The following is a 14,336-nucleotide window of genomic DNA, read 5'->3' on the forward strand; positions in this document are numbered from 1 at the left end:
TGTATGTGCGTACCAGTTGATCGGTGGCTTTGGTTTGTCACATATGAATCAGATGTTAAGGGTCAATTGAACACGACGGAAATACCGAGAGCCAGTGTTCACGGAAAATTCCAGAGCTGGAACATCATCTAGTATGAAAACTACCTACCAACACCAGTCCTCTTATCAAACCACATCTAAAACTGCCAAGTCTGCATTTTTATTTGAATCCACACACACTTAAACACACACACACACACACACACACAAACACACAGACACAAACACACACTCCCACACACAAATATCCGTCCACTAAACAGGCCTGATTTCTTCATCAAAGTCAATGAGTTATTCTTTAAGAAATATGTGAAATATATAAAAATGCCTCCCTTAGTTTTTGTGTAACCCTTCTGACAAACAAACAAGTCCACCCAAGCCCATGGACACAACATTACTGGTTACAACATTACTGGAAGAAAAAAAACATTTGCCAGATTTACAACACAAACACACAACATACAGAAATGTTCTACAAATATAGAAATAAAACAAAGAGAGATATTGTTGTGAATAATAAATAATACCTGAAAGAATCATCCTCTAGGTTCCATATTACTTTATTGCCTCAGTCTGAGGTTAGGTTTGTTTGTTGTCTGTAAACAATATTACTCGACACCTTCTGAATGGGAAACTTCTGAATGGAAACTAAGGGGAAGGATGCAGTATGGGTGAGGGAGGGACCCATCAAACTTTGGTACAGGTCCAAATAAGGGGTCTATGGAATCCCTTTTTTTAACATTGTGAGATCTGGCTTTTTTTTGTAACATTTTCACTGGTTTCCCAGAATTGTTTTCTATATTTTTAGGGGACCGATTTCTTTAAGTGTGTATTTGGTGCAGCCTGATTTTACAGGGACTGCTGGGCCTTGAAGGAGGAATGTGCTTCCCTGTATGCCATTCTCGCTTGGCTGAATTTAAAAAGGACTGTAGGGCATTGGTATGTGCTCTACCTCTGCCTTATAAGCTTTTTTCCCCTAGTTTGTTAAACAGGCATCATGAATGACAACAGTGGACCTACCCATACAGTGAAATATGTGCCTGCAGCTATCCCTGCAACCTCTTTGGAAGTCCCTCCTAAGCCTATTGTCTTTCCTGGTAAGACATCACAAACTTTAATAATTGTAATTTCTCTTGCTTATTTTTCTCTTTTATTATAATGCCATTCTTATTTCCTGATCTATTCTTGCCATCTTAATTCATGTGGTAGGGCTTGGGTTAAAACACATTTTTAAGCCTTTGTCAAGCTATATGTCTTCTTCTCATATCCAGTTGCCCAACCTGGTTACCAATACGCCCCACAACAACCTCAGACTGTACAGCCTGGCAAGTACTCCTTTCAAACTGTTAAACTGTTTCCCAGTAAAAGTAAAAATATGTAGTATTGGATCATGTAGAATAGATGGATATCTATATCGCTTATCCTTTTGAGGGTTTCGGGGGATGTTGGAGCCAATCCCAGCTGACATGCGTGAGGCGGGGTACACACTGAACAGGTCACCAGCCTATCACAGGTCACCAGCTTATCAAATAGGACAACATATACAGACAAACAACAATTCAGTCTCACATTTATACCTTCGGTCAATTCAGAGTTGATCTTTACCAATTTGACATGTCTTTGGACTGTGGGAAGCGTCCTGAGTACCCAGAGAAAACCTATGCAAACACGAAGGAAACATCCAAGCTCCTCACAGAAACTTGCTTAACCTTCTCGTTTATTTTAATATATTTGTTATTTCTTTAATTATTCCTGTCCTCTTAATCCATCTGGTTGGAGGTTGTTTTTAATTTTCATTTAAGCATTTGTTGAGCTAAATGTCTTCTTCCCATATCCAGTTGCCCAACCTCGTTACCAATATGCCCCCCAACAACCTCAGACTGTACAGCTTGGTGAGTGTCTCTCTTAAACTGTCTCCCAGTAAAAGTACAAATATGTAGAATTGGTTCAACACGAAGGAAACAACCAAGCTCCTCACAGAAACTTGCTTAACCTTCTCGTTTATTTGAACATAGTTGTTATTTCTTTAATTATTCCTGGCGTCTTAATCCATCTTTTAAGCCTTTCTCAAGCTCAATCTCTTTTTCTCATATCCAGTTGCCCAACCTGGTTACCAGTACGCCCCACAACAACCTCAGACTGTACAGCCTGGTGAGTGTCTCTATCCAACATGTCCAACTATGTAGAATTAAATAAGAAATACAGGATTCCAGTCATCAGGAATTTTCTTCTTTGTCATTTCCCATCTATCATCGATGCATCAGTCACTGGAGACCTTGTTGTTTGGAGTAACATTTTCACTCAAACTTCGTCGCATGAAACCAACGATTTTGCATTAGCAAAACACCATTAAACATTATTTTTGCTTTAAACAATATTTTTATGTTTTCCCCCTTTCATCACATGACATCAGATCCAACACGGATTCAAGTACATTTAATGAGCATTTTCTGTCTGTGTTTTATCATTCTTTACCATCAAATGTTGCAATCATTTTCTTATACAGTTTGCTTTATTGAGTTTGGCTTATCAATCAGTTTATCATTTGTCCAACATCCGAGCACAATCCGAGCCACAGGCTTTGAGTTTGTGTTCTATGCTAGGCTTACGCTACTAGCTTTAAAGGGATAGCAGCCAATCCAATAAATAAACACAAAGACTCTTTCACCCTTCAGGGTCAAACACCTGACCACCTTGGTGAGCTTACCATGCATCCAAGTACCTGAGGAATACCATTGCTCACACACAGCGATGCCCATTAAACTTAGGGGGAATTATATTGTTGTTTCAGCTTCATATTTGGATCCTAGATGTATTTATTTTTTCTATAGCGATGTTAATGGTGCAGCAGCTGCCAAAGGAGGCTCCAGGACAGACGATGTGTCCTCGCTGCCAAACCCCTGTCCTCAGTACAATCAAATACAAAAGAGGTGCACTCAGCTGGGCACTCTGTAGTTTACTTGCTGCCTTATTGTGAGTATTCACACACACACACACACACACACACACAAACACACACACATAGACACACAGACAGGTAAATACACTAAGTAAACAAGCATTTTTTTGACTTTACAATCCTCAACCCCAGGCTCTGGCCTTTTTTCTGGATCCCCTTGGTCGCGGATTCTTGTAAGGATGTGGTGCATTCCTGCCCCACATGTAACAACATTTTGCATGTCTATAAACATAAATGAAACGTCGTCTCAACTCAAAGACCGAAAGATATAAAAAAGAGCCATGATGAGACCTACGTCTGTACAGGGGCCAAACCTGGCTACACAAATGTTCCTGAGCTCACACAAGTTTGTGCTTTCTTTTTTCAATCATATGATTTAAAATGCAATCTAACTGATGTTGTTTATAATAAGATGATACATCAGTGTCAAATGAAAGTATTTTCTTAATTAAATTTGAATGCCCTGTTTATATATAGTGTCCACAAGAAAATCAAAGTTTTATTCTTTCTCTGAAATTGTTATATAGATTTTATTTTAATGACATATTGAATGTTTTAATTGAAAATTGTCATTTGACTCATAATTTAGTTTTTATTCTGAAGAAAGAATATTCTCATATGAACAAATTCAAAAGAAGTGGCAAGATAAAATGCATAACAGAAACATTTAGTGAAACACTGATAGTATAATCTGATATAGATGCTAATTACTTAAGGTGCAGTAATAATAACTTATTGCTTAAACCACATAATTATTAATATGAATGAATGACCAATAAATCATTACTGAGATGTAGCTTTAATTCTTTCAAATCATAATATACATTATCTCAAGGCACTTTACATAGAAGGTCAAGACCTTAAAAATGTCTTGGTGTTGACTTTATTACTGAGATGCACTATTTAACGTTAGTCATTAAACATTTTGGAGATGCAAACTTAAGTCTTATTCTCATCAGCAAATCATGAAGCAAAAAACGTAATAATCATGATATAATTTATTGGTTCTTTGTTCCATAAATTAGCATAATATACTAAAGCAGAGGGTTTTTGTATGAGAGACATGAGAAACATGTTATGCTGTTTTTTTGCGGAATAAAGGGATATAAATAGTCCAGAGTGAGTAATGTAAAATATCAATATAAAAGGAAAGCAGGTGTGTATTATATGTGCAATCCATATTCTGATGATTTTCATGCTATGATTTAAGCGATATACCCTGATGTACTCTGTGCTGGTTTTTGGTTTGTGATTTCTCCAATAAAGACAAAGAAAAAGACAAGAGAGAAGATCATTCACTTTTTGTTTTTATTTTCTAAAGGTAAAAAAACTTACAAATGGTTGTGTACCTGGCTAAAGACCTAATTTAAATTGAAGAGACCAGGTTCTGATGCTTTAAACTAGATGACAGCAGATAAAGCCAGAAAGCTGCAAGAGGGAGCAGGCATCAGTTTCCCACTATACACCACTGCCACTTCTTCTTGATGAGTAGCAACGCTTCGTACGGACTCCCCAACAACACATAAGATAAAATGTGAAATAAAAAAAAGACTCCACACTGTACAGCACACATGCCTTCACAACAAATCTACCCCACTGTGATGATTTCCCACCCTTGGACCTAGCACACAACCGGTAAATGTCCAATCGCGGCCTCAAGGTCAAGAGGATGAAACTAAAGCTCCCCAACTGTGAAGGTCTTTCATTATGTAAGTGTGAAGGAAGGTGTTGCATAGTCACCATAACACGCGATGGATGTTCAGCCCAATGAGCTTTCCCCTGAGGACTTCCTTTGTGGACTCTATATGTGTCTTGTCAGAAGAGATTTGAGGTGGGATGAAGATTGGATTATGGGATGGCTCCTACTTATCGAGGTCCTGTCACACTGTGACCATAGTAACCACTAGATTACCCAGATTAGGACCGATGACCCGAGTTGGTCAGCACTTCTCTGCCCCATTGTCTCCCACTGCAGCCTTTCTTTGTGTCAGTGGACTCAATCACACACGATGGGGACAAAACAGAACAGACGACAACACACGCACAAGATAAACCTCACCTGAGTGTCAGGATTTTCAAGCTCCTTTTGGACTGTAAGTAATAAATAGTGCTGATGGCAGCTAGGGATTGTTTTAACTATCGATTCATCAGACATTGATTTTGCAATCAATAACTTGAATGTGTGGACAATAAAAAGAAATTTGTGAAATTTGCTCTTTTGCTGGGACTGAAATGAGTTGTATTACCCTGTCATACCTGTACGCTTAATATGAAGCAACAGCCAGCCTCAGCAGCTGACTGGCTGGAGGCAGGAGACCAGCTGAGCTTTTAACTTCCTGGAGTGTCCACTGGTTACCTGGCAACTGGCATAGAAAGTCTGGCAAATTCCGGCGCTGACTATTCCTTTCCCGACCGACACTTAAAAGGAGAAAGTGTAAAATTCTGCGAAATGACTTGAATAATAATATTTCATCAACATGGCGCAGATCAAGAAACTGATCTAATTTTATTATTCTTTAAGAAAAACCTGTACTTTTCCTGACTCAATGATTCAAAATGTTTGCTCTAGTCATTATTATTCATCTGAGTATTTCCCTCAATGATGGTGAATTAAGCAATGACTACAAGCTTCTAAAGCACCATTCCACGCATTCATCATTCCAGTCAGTACCCTGCTATCACTAATCAGAGCAGTTGCTTCTGCCGCTTACATAATATCAAGGACTCAATGTCTGGATTAGCCTCTCTCGACTGCCGGAGCAGGTTGTCAGCTACATGTTTGTGGGTGTGTTAAATCAACCATATTTAGATGCAACTTATTTCCATATGATGCATAGTGCAGATGGATGAATCGTATTTCTGTGTCCTCCTACAACAGGTTCACAGTTCACTTCCGGTGATGTTGGGAATCTTTGGTTTTGAACTGATAATAATGTGTTGCAGGACTTTCACTGTCTTCTGCTACAAATAGAGTAAATTCCTTCATCCTTCTCAGGCCGAATTCGTGATAGCGAGGAGGTGAATCAAACATTTACTTGCTGTGGCGAGGCACTTCGCGCGAACTTTGACCTGTGATATTAGCCCCATAGTCGCGCCTGTGTGAGTGGGACCTAACTGTAATCGCTGCTTTGAAAAGTATTACTCGTGTTAGCATGTCCTCTGGGAAATTAAAGAAACATTGCAGACACAACACTGCACCAGCTCTGTTCTTGCCATGTTCTCAGGCACTGTGCTCTCTGCAGCTGATGTATTGTTCCTTCAAGGCTGCATGTGTGCACACCTTTAGGTGCATCTTGCATCTCTTTGTCTGAGAATTTATTTGTTCATCACAAACCAGCTTTTGCTTCTCCAGTGTTTGACATATATCAGTCAGTGAGCTGACTGATATCTATCAGCATCAATCTCCGTAACTGTGAAACAAACAACTCAATCAGCGGGTACAATTGTTGCCCCTTGTCATGTTATGTCCCTTTCCAACCCGACATGACGCCCCCTCCAGGGGATGAGATAACTGCACTCTAAAGGGAAACTTGGCTGAATCATGTCTTCAAGGGTATTATGTAACACTCTCTATGAGGATGGCCACGTGGCCACGAGGCTCACCTGTGTTTAGATTGGCCATCTGCCCCTCTCTGTCCAAATCCCATCTTCATTCTGCAACACACACACACACACACACACACACACGCACACACACAAACCATTAGGAGGCTGAGTAGGCTTCTTATTTATGTGGTCAAATCTGGTGATTACAGATGAATCTACATGACCCACAGTTCTGGGTGTGAGGAGGAATTGTATAAGCAGCATGAGGAAGACGTGGGAGGATGAAGGCAGGAAACAGCAGGGAGATGGGTGACTAATATGGGATTTGCAGTACGTTGCCAAGCTTGCATGCTGTATCTTCCCTATCTTCTTCCTTGTAAGACAGGTGCATCAGCAAATTAAACTCCCCGAGTGTAGGTGAACAGAGGTAAAGCTGGGATTGCTTCTCTGCTCCTCCGCACATTCAGCGTGAAGCAGGGACAGAGAAGCACAGACACGGAGAGAGAATGAATAGAGAGAGGAGGACAGGGGGAGCGAGAGAGGGGCAGAGACGGTGAGAGAGAAGAGTGAAAGGGAGACAGAAGATATATTTGACTATGTGGGTGTGTGTAGCATCCAGGCATGCATCATAATTGTGGATTCTTCTCGGAGCAGCCGGACGTGTCACTGGAGCAACAGGACATTACTGGTCTCTCAAAGTGTGTTATTTTGTATTTCAGAACAGTGGGAGCTGTGAGCACTGAGGGCGTCATTAGAGACATTTTCAGAGGCAAAATGGAAACTGTTTTGTTTCTGCTGCCGCGAATTCATTAGCTGGGATTACGGCAACACTTTGACAAGTTGAAGTGATGCAGACTGGAAAAGTATGACGCCGTTTCACCCTCAATAATCAAGATTCAAATCAAGAACATGTGTGAGGTGAGTTTTGAGTTTTTTTCATTCGAGAAAGAAATGGTTTTAACGGTGTTTTAATGTTTTGTGTTATTCTCATTTGTGTGTATGTGAGCGTGTGTGTGTGTATGTGTGCTCCAATGCATAAAATTAGGATATTTTCCAAAGTCAAGCCTCACATATTCACACTTAGGATTACCATTTAATATAGTTACTGACACTGGTTAAAATATGTCGATCTGTTGGCTAAGAAATAATGTCAATAAGGATCCTGTGAAGTAAATTTAATCAATGTATGTGTGTGTGTGTGTGTCAGTGGCGCATGTTGTGGGGACCTAAATCTGTTTACACGGTCCCGCTATGACAACTTGTCTTTCTTGTGAAGTCACAAAAAAGCAGACAACCAATGGTGTTAATAATGACATGGTAAACTAAATACATGTTTTAAGGTGAGAGTTAGTCTGCATGTAATGATTGTTTATAAAAGCAATGTCATCTGAAGTCATTGAGACATGACTGTGTGTGTGTTTGTGTGCATGTGTGCGTGTGTCAGTGTGAGTGTGTAGTCGTGCGTTCCTCTGTGCTTTCGGTTACTGAAACTCGACTTCTCAAAAGCCCAGTATGCAATGTAGTCAGCCCACGCTGTTTCCCGTTCCCATGGTAACCATTGCCCTGTGCTAAAAGCAGCTCTGTGCTGTGAGTACATGAGTGTTTGTGTGTGTGTTGTGTGAATCTGAAAGATGTAGAAACATTTTAATATTTGATATATAACAGCTTTGTTTTGTTGGCTGCTGTTTCAGCAGTAGGTCATGCATCATGAAGACCCTCTTAAAACTAATATAATAAAAGTAATTTATATCTACATTCATTTCTGCCTCCCTCCTCCCTGGATCTCCTTCCACAATGTCACTCCTTTTGTTTATCTCTTTCTCTACATGTACCTCTCTTTATTTCCTTTAACCCTTTCTCCATCTCTCACCACTGCATTTTTTTTTGTCTCTGTGTTTCTAAGATGGCCGTCAGCACGATAATCATCTGCCTCCTATCACTGATTGGCCATGGTTCATCCCACCCCTCTTCTCCTCCTCGGGGATGCAGTGAGGATGTGGACCCTCCGTACAGAGTGCTGTGTGACCTGGAGTCAGTCTGGGGAGTGGTCCTGGAGGCCGTGGCTTGCAGCGGTGGTCTCACCTCTCTGGTGATCACTGTCCTCCTCCTTGTCAAGCTGCGCTCTATTCCTGACCCCGCCAGGCGCTCCGGCATGGGGCCTCTTCTTCTGCTCCTTGGCACGCTTCTCGGCCTTTTCTCCATCTCTCTGGCTTTCCTGGTGGGGAAGAACCAGGCACTCTGTGTGGTCCGCAGGGCCTTCTGGGGGCCTCTCTTTGCCCTCTGCTTCTCCAGTTTGCTGGTGCAGGGTGTGAGGCTCAGGAGGCTAGTGGCTGGCAAGACAAGCCCATCGGGCAGCACCCTGGCAGCGCTTGGCCTGGCCTTGGCCTTGGTTCAGGGCATCATCTCTGCTGAATGGGTCCTGCTGACTGTTGTCAGGGAGGGTCACCCGGCCTGCGAATATCCACCTTTGGACTTTGCGCTGACATGCACCTACACCCTGGGGCTGCTCCTCATAGCCATGGGGCTTTCTCTGGGGGTGGTGCTCTGTGGAGGAGAGTTTGGAGACGAAGGAGGAGGTGGAGGTGAAGAAGATAGAGAAGGAGAGAGTGAAAAACGGAAATGGAAGTGTAATGCTGTGTGGCTCTTCCTGTCCAGTCTGGCTTCAGCATTGCTGTGGGTGGCTTGGCTGGGGTTTTATCTTTACGGCAGCCAGGCTTTGAGGGGAAAGGGGAAAGGAGAAAGGTTAGATGGTGGAAGGAAGAAAGATGTCAAAGTGCTGGATGAGCCTGCGCTGGCGGTGGCCCTGGTTATTCAGGGATGGATCCTGCTGCTGTTCCACGCCATTCCAGAGGCGCACCTGTGTCTCCGAAATCCTCCACAGTCCATCACGCAAGATTTCTTCGACACCAGTCACACGTCCCCTCCTCCACATTTTGGAGATGAGCTCCCTGCACGCCCTCACCGACCCTTCCCAGAAAACCAACCAACGTTTTCTATGGAGGAGCACAGTGCAAGTAAGCCAAATGTGTGTGTGTGTGTGTTTGTGAGACAGTGTTTACAAGAGAGGAATAAAAAATGTGTAGAAAAGAAAATGTATACAAGGTTGGTCTCTGGTTAACTCATTCATTTACAGTGACAAGGGCTGTTGACATACAAATGTCCTAGCCTAGAGCTTCCCATTGAGAGCTTTGGAACAACTTGCACAGAGGGACTGAGAGAACTCTTTACATGAGAAAAGTTATATCATGCTTCAAGAATTACTTTCCTCACTCGACAGTCTACAGTGATTGGTTGACAGGTCACTGGTCTGTGACAGTGAATAGAAAAGGTTCACTTTAAATTCACTAGATCCGGATTTTTATTTAGATCTGCACCAAATTGCACACGCTCATAAATATCAGCCTCCAAGAGCCATGAATTATTCTGTGGGATTTCAACAAAAACGTTGAAAAACCATACATCACAATATTTAAAAAAAAAAAGTGAAGCACTCAAGATCCACACCAAAATTTGATGGGTTCTTCCCTCACCACTATCACATCCTTCCAGCAAGTTTTATGTTAATCCATCCATAAGTATTTGTGTAATCCTACTAAGTACTATACGGAGAAATAACCAAACCCAAACTAACCCAAACAAAAGCATTACCTCCTGGGTGCAGGGGTGATTAAATGTAATTATGAATCAAATTGAATAAAAAGCTATGAACCTTTCAAACCATAACATGCAGATCAACGCCCTGATCTACTTGCAAGTTGTCGGTCACATCAATGCCCTGCCACACCTGTAATAAAGCAGAGCGTTGCTCTTTTCTAGCCACTGTACACGATCCAAATTCCAATTACACCTTGTGAAATTCCCCACAGGAAGATTTATGACTCATTTTGACAGCAGCTCTCTGTATCTATTACGAAGCCAAATGCACAGATGAGGAGCTAAACTATGAGGAACCGGGACAAACAAAGAGTGGAGGAGGTGGCGGAAAGAAATCACGAGCGTCTTCCAGGAAAGCAGACTTCAGGAGGTTGACATTTGTTCAGCTGACTGAGGAGGAGGCAATGACGGAGTCAGAGAGGAAAGTCATGTAACACGGTGTAAGCAAAGGCATGGGAGGATTTATTTTTTGTTTTAAAGGACCACGTTAGAATATCTGATACTTTTCTAATGGAATATGTGGTGTAGGCCATGTCACAACCTCCTTGTCTCTAAAATCTCTGCAGTAGAGTAAGCGAGTAATGAGCTTTTGTCAGAAAACTTGCAAGAGCCATGGAAAGAAGACACAGGATGTGAAAAACTGTGTGTAGGATTTATGGGGATTCTTCTGGCAGAAACGATAAACAGTATTTGCAATAAGTGTTTAATCACCTCAAACCAAGAATTATTGAGTTTTGGTTTATTGTTTCCCGCTGCTGGTGCCACTCCATTCACTCACATCCTGCTCAGCTAGTGATCAGGTCTTTGAAGCATCTGACCTCTATATTGGGAAAATAAAATAAAATTGAATGTGCCAATATCTATGTAAGGTGTACGTTTAACCTTTCACCAAAGAACCAGATATCTCCTAATGCGATGTTTAATTTTGTACTTGTGAGACACAACTTTTATTTTATATAATTTATTATTTTCATTGCCCTTTCACTGCTTTTATGTGATCAACTTTGTATCCGGAATAGTTTTCGACCATCTTAATGTTGATGTCTAGACTTCCTGTCACATTATCTGAGTTATCCAGGTGCTGGGAAAATCATACCTCAGTATGTGCATGATTGTCTTAGTAGAGCACAACACATCTATCAAAGTGGGTATTGTACATGCTGGAATGATTATCATTTTGGAGATGTGACACATTTAACGTGTGTGCTGTTTCTCGATTGGCCGGTCAGCTCTCCGGAGTGGACCGTACCACGGCAGCCAAGGGAGCGCGCGTCCTGGCATCGCCTTCAGAGGTCATGTGTACCAACCCACTGAGATGGCTCTGGTCATGAACGGTGGCACGGTGAGTTGGGCAGAAATACTCCCTCTGTGTGTGTCAGCCTCTCTTAATCACTCAATTACTTAACTCAATGGGCCTTTGTTTTTTCTGCCTCCCTCTCTCTTAGATGCCCACAGCCCCAATTAACTACACTGGACGCCGGTTATGGTAATGTGGGACAAGGCACGAAGAGGATATATCTGAGTCACTCTTGTGATGGAGGAATTTGATGTTGCCTGACGAGAAGATGGAAATATTAAAGACATCCCCTATCACTCTCCAGTGGATTTGATGGGAGCTAAATATCTTTAATGTATTTGTGTTTCTGGTCACGTGTATGAATTTGAGATTTTAAAAACAAATTGTAATAGTATTTGTGCTTGAATTTTCTTGATTGCCTTTTTGATCAGATAACTTTAATCACTGGACAGGAAATCAGAAGGGAGGGAAGAAAAAGTGCTGTGGCTTCCATAGTTAAGGACATTTCATCCATGAGTGACTGCGTTTCAGGTGCAATACTATGATGAGAGGTGTAGAAACACGGCTTATGTTATCAGAACTCAGAGTGTATCAGAACTCAGAGTCCAGTGCGACACTGGAGGAGACAGGGGCAGAGTTATGATAACAGGAGGATTTGAATGTAGTTAAGTGAACATTTTGCTTGAGCAGTGTTAATCCAGCGCTGTTCAACGGGGTTACTTTCTCAGTAAAAATGTCCTTCTCTTCCTGTTTGGAATGAAGCTACACCTATGAAGAAAACCTGTCAGGAGGTTTATGTAAATTTCCTGCATACGCCCACAGAGCTTGCTTGGCCTCAGTGTTTCACACTGAAAAAGGGACTTCCATTGTGTCTCTCTCCTCCATTCTATTCTCAGTGCTATCGGCCGTTTTGTACATTTCACTGGGCCTATTGATACAAGTCATGTATTTAACAGCTAGTGCTGGTTCATGGGGGATTTTCAAGTGATTTATAAGATTTAAGATGAATCTATAGGATATCTAGTTTTTTTTATAAGCATATCTTAAAAAGCCATTTAATACTGCAATAGCTACTCTGTAGTGTAGGAGTTACTGCTGGAGAATGTGATTTTGCACTTTATTAGCGCTGATCTTGTCTGGGCATTGTGATATTTGAGATGCATGTGGAAGTAAAGCTTAAAGGTCCCGTATTTTTGTCAGATTTAATGTATTTTGAATGTTTTGTAAAATTTTGAAATATATATTTATACATATATTTGGGAAAATAACAGTTTTTCCGTTGAGTTTCAAAGCAGATTATTGACAGTTGACAAAACAATCCAAAGTGGAAATGAAAAGTGCCCATATTTTAGCCATTGAAGGATTTGTCATTTTAATTTGGGGGTCTACAATGACAAGTTTACATGCTGTGATGGTCAAAGTATTTATATTTGTTATATCCTATAGATATTGCTGCAGTGCCTCTTGTCATACTACGTCTGAAATTCTATATCCAGCTTTTGGCCTACCTCCCAAAAAGCTCAGTCTGCTCTGATTGGTCGGTGGGCCAACTCTTTTGAAATTGGTCAGACGCTCATAGTGATGAGCTGTAAACTCAACTGCAGCAATGTCAGGAATCATGTTGAGCCAAGTTAGAAGGCAGATAAACATGTTGCATGTTACCTGGTAACAAAGACACTTTACAGTAAACAAGCCAGGAATGCAACCCAGGAATTATAGGCTCTTCAGGAGCTATGTTCCCTGGCAAAGAGATAAATACTATTGCCAAAGACGTTGGCCTCTGTAACTTAGAAGAAACTGCTGAAGGAAAGGAACACCTGAAAAGGATATTATGGCCATTTTAAACATCTACAATGTAATGACAAATGGTAAATCCTATCTGCAGAGGAAAGCCATGTGATATGTTTTAAATTTTGGTCAAATTTGCTAAATAGACCTTGAGTTTGGGATGTTTTGTCAACAAGTTTCAGGGTGTTTTCCCTGAAATCATTAACACCATGAGCATTTCAAACAATTTCTTCAATATAGTGGCAGCATCTCACACGTTTTGGGATTTAGTATCCCTTTCATTTAAATTTCTATCAAATACAGCGAAAACATGCCATCACTGTGACATTAACTGCAAACGTTTTTGTGTGTCTGATATTTGAAAAGTTTGGCTAAAATCCCTGCATATTTGACTGGAGAATTGCAGTTTCCTCGCTGTAACACTTTACTGAATATCCAAGTTGTCAACAACTTTGCTGTGTTGTACAGGCGTGTGCTCTGATATTGTAATTTGGAATTATTATCAAATAATTTTATGTAAAAATCCTATAAAGCAGAGTTTTAATTGTGTGAATATTCAAATATGACGAAGCACTTGTGTTACCTTTTTTGAGCTGCTCATATGATGATGACATAGCACTATTTTCTCGCAGCATAATATGAATGTCTGTTATGTGATTTGCACAAAGTGGCTAATACATCGGTGCACTTCTTCTGTTAACGACTGTCTGGTCATTGAACTGATCTTCCTTCAGCATCCATTCCTTCATTGATCCACTTTTCAATAGGGAGTAGCAGTTATTTTTTTCAGAGAAAATACCAATAAATAGAGAAAACATAGGGGAACACCTCTTTGGCAGCACATATTAGAAAATATGCTATTACAGCATAGAACACAACCAAATGATGCAAAGTGATAAAAATCCATGTGCGATATTCGATGAAGAAGAATCTGAAAATAAATCCAGGGTTCCCGCATGAAACACACAATTCACACACACACAACCCTTCTATTTAACTAAGGGTCAACTAAGTACAATCTGGCTTATTAAAAATTTATTACAGAAAACACAA

General features: G+C 40.9%; 1 protein-coding gene across 2 annotated transcripts; it reads left to right on the plus strand.

The window, feature by feature from the left end:
- The first annotated feature begins 4,959 nt into the window (after positions 1-4,959).
- Positions 4,960-13,983, plus strand: gprc5bb (G protein-coupled receptor, class C, group 5, member Bb). 2 transcript variants are annotated; one of them, XM_062387421.1, is made up of 4 exons: positions 4,960-5,091; positions 8,448-9,558; positions 11,428-11,540; positions 11,644-13,983. In XM_062387421.1, exons 2-4 carry the CDS (start codon positions 8,448-8,450, stop codon positions 11,686-11,688), a joined length of 1,269 nt encoding a protein of 422 aa, XP_062243405.1. In that variant the 5' UTR covers positions 4,960-5,091; the 3' UTR covers positions 11,689-13,983. The 2 variants fall into 2 exon arrangements, with proteins under 2 accessions (XP_062243405.1, XP_062243404.1); XM_062387420.1 differs by lacking the exon at positions 4,960-5,091 and adding an exon at positions 6,738-7,462.
- Positions 13,984-14,336: the final 353 nt, after the last annotated feature.

The sequence above is a fragment of the Platichthys flesus genome, chromosome 5 (genome assembly GCF_949316205.1).
Source record: "Platichthys flesus chromosome 5, fPlaFle2.1, whole genome shotgun sequence".
Taxonomy (NCBI): Eukaryota; Metazoa; Chordata; class Actinopteri; order Pleuronectiformes; family Pleuronectidae; genus Platichthys; species Platichthys flesus.

Excerpts from the sequence above, each read along its gene's own strand:
- gprc5bb (XM_062387420.1), top strand. Across the intron at positions 9,559-11,427 it reads TATGGAGGAGCACAGTGCAA|CTCTCCGGAGTGGACCGTAC; the intron begins GTAAGCCAAATG and ends TTGGCCGGTCAG. Across the intron at positions 11,541-11,643 it reads TGGTCATGAACGGTGGCACG|ATGCCCACAGCCCCAATTAA; the intron begins GTGAGTTGGGCA and ends CCTCTCTCTTAG.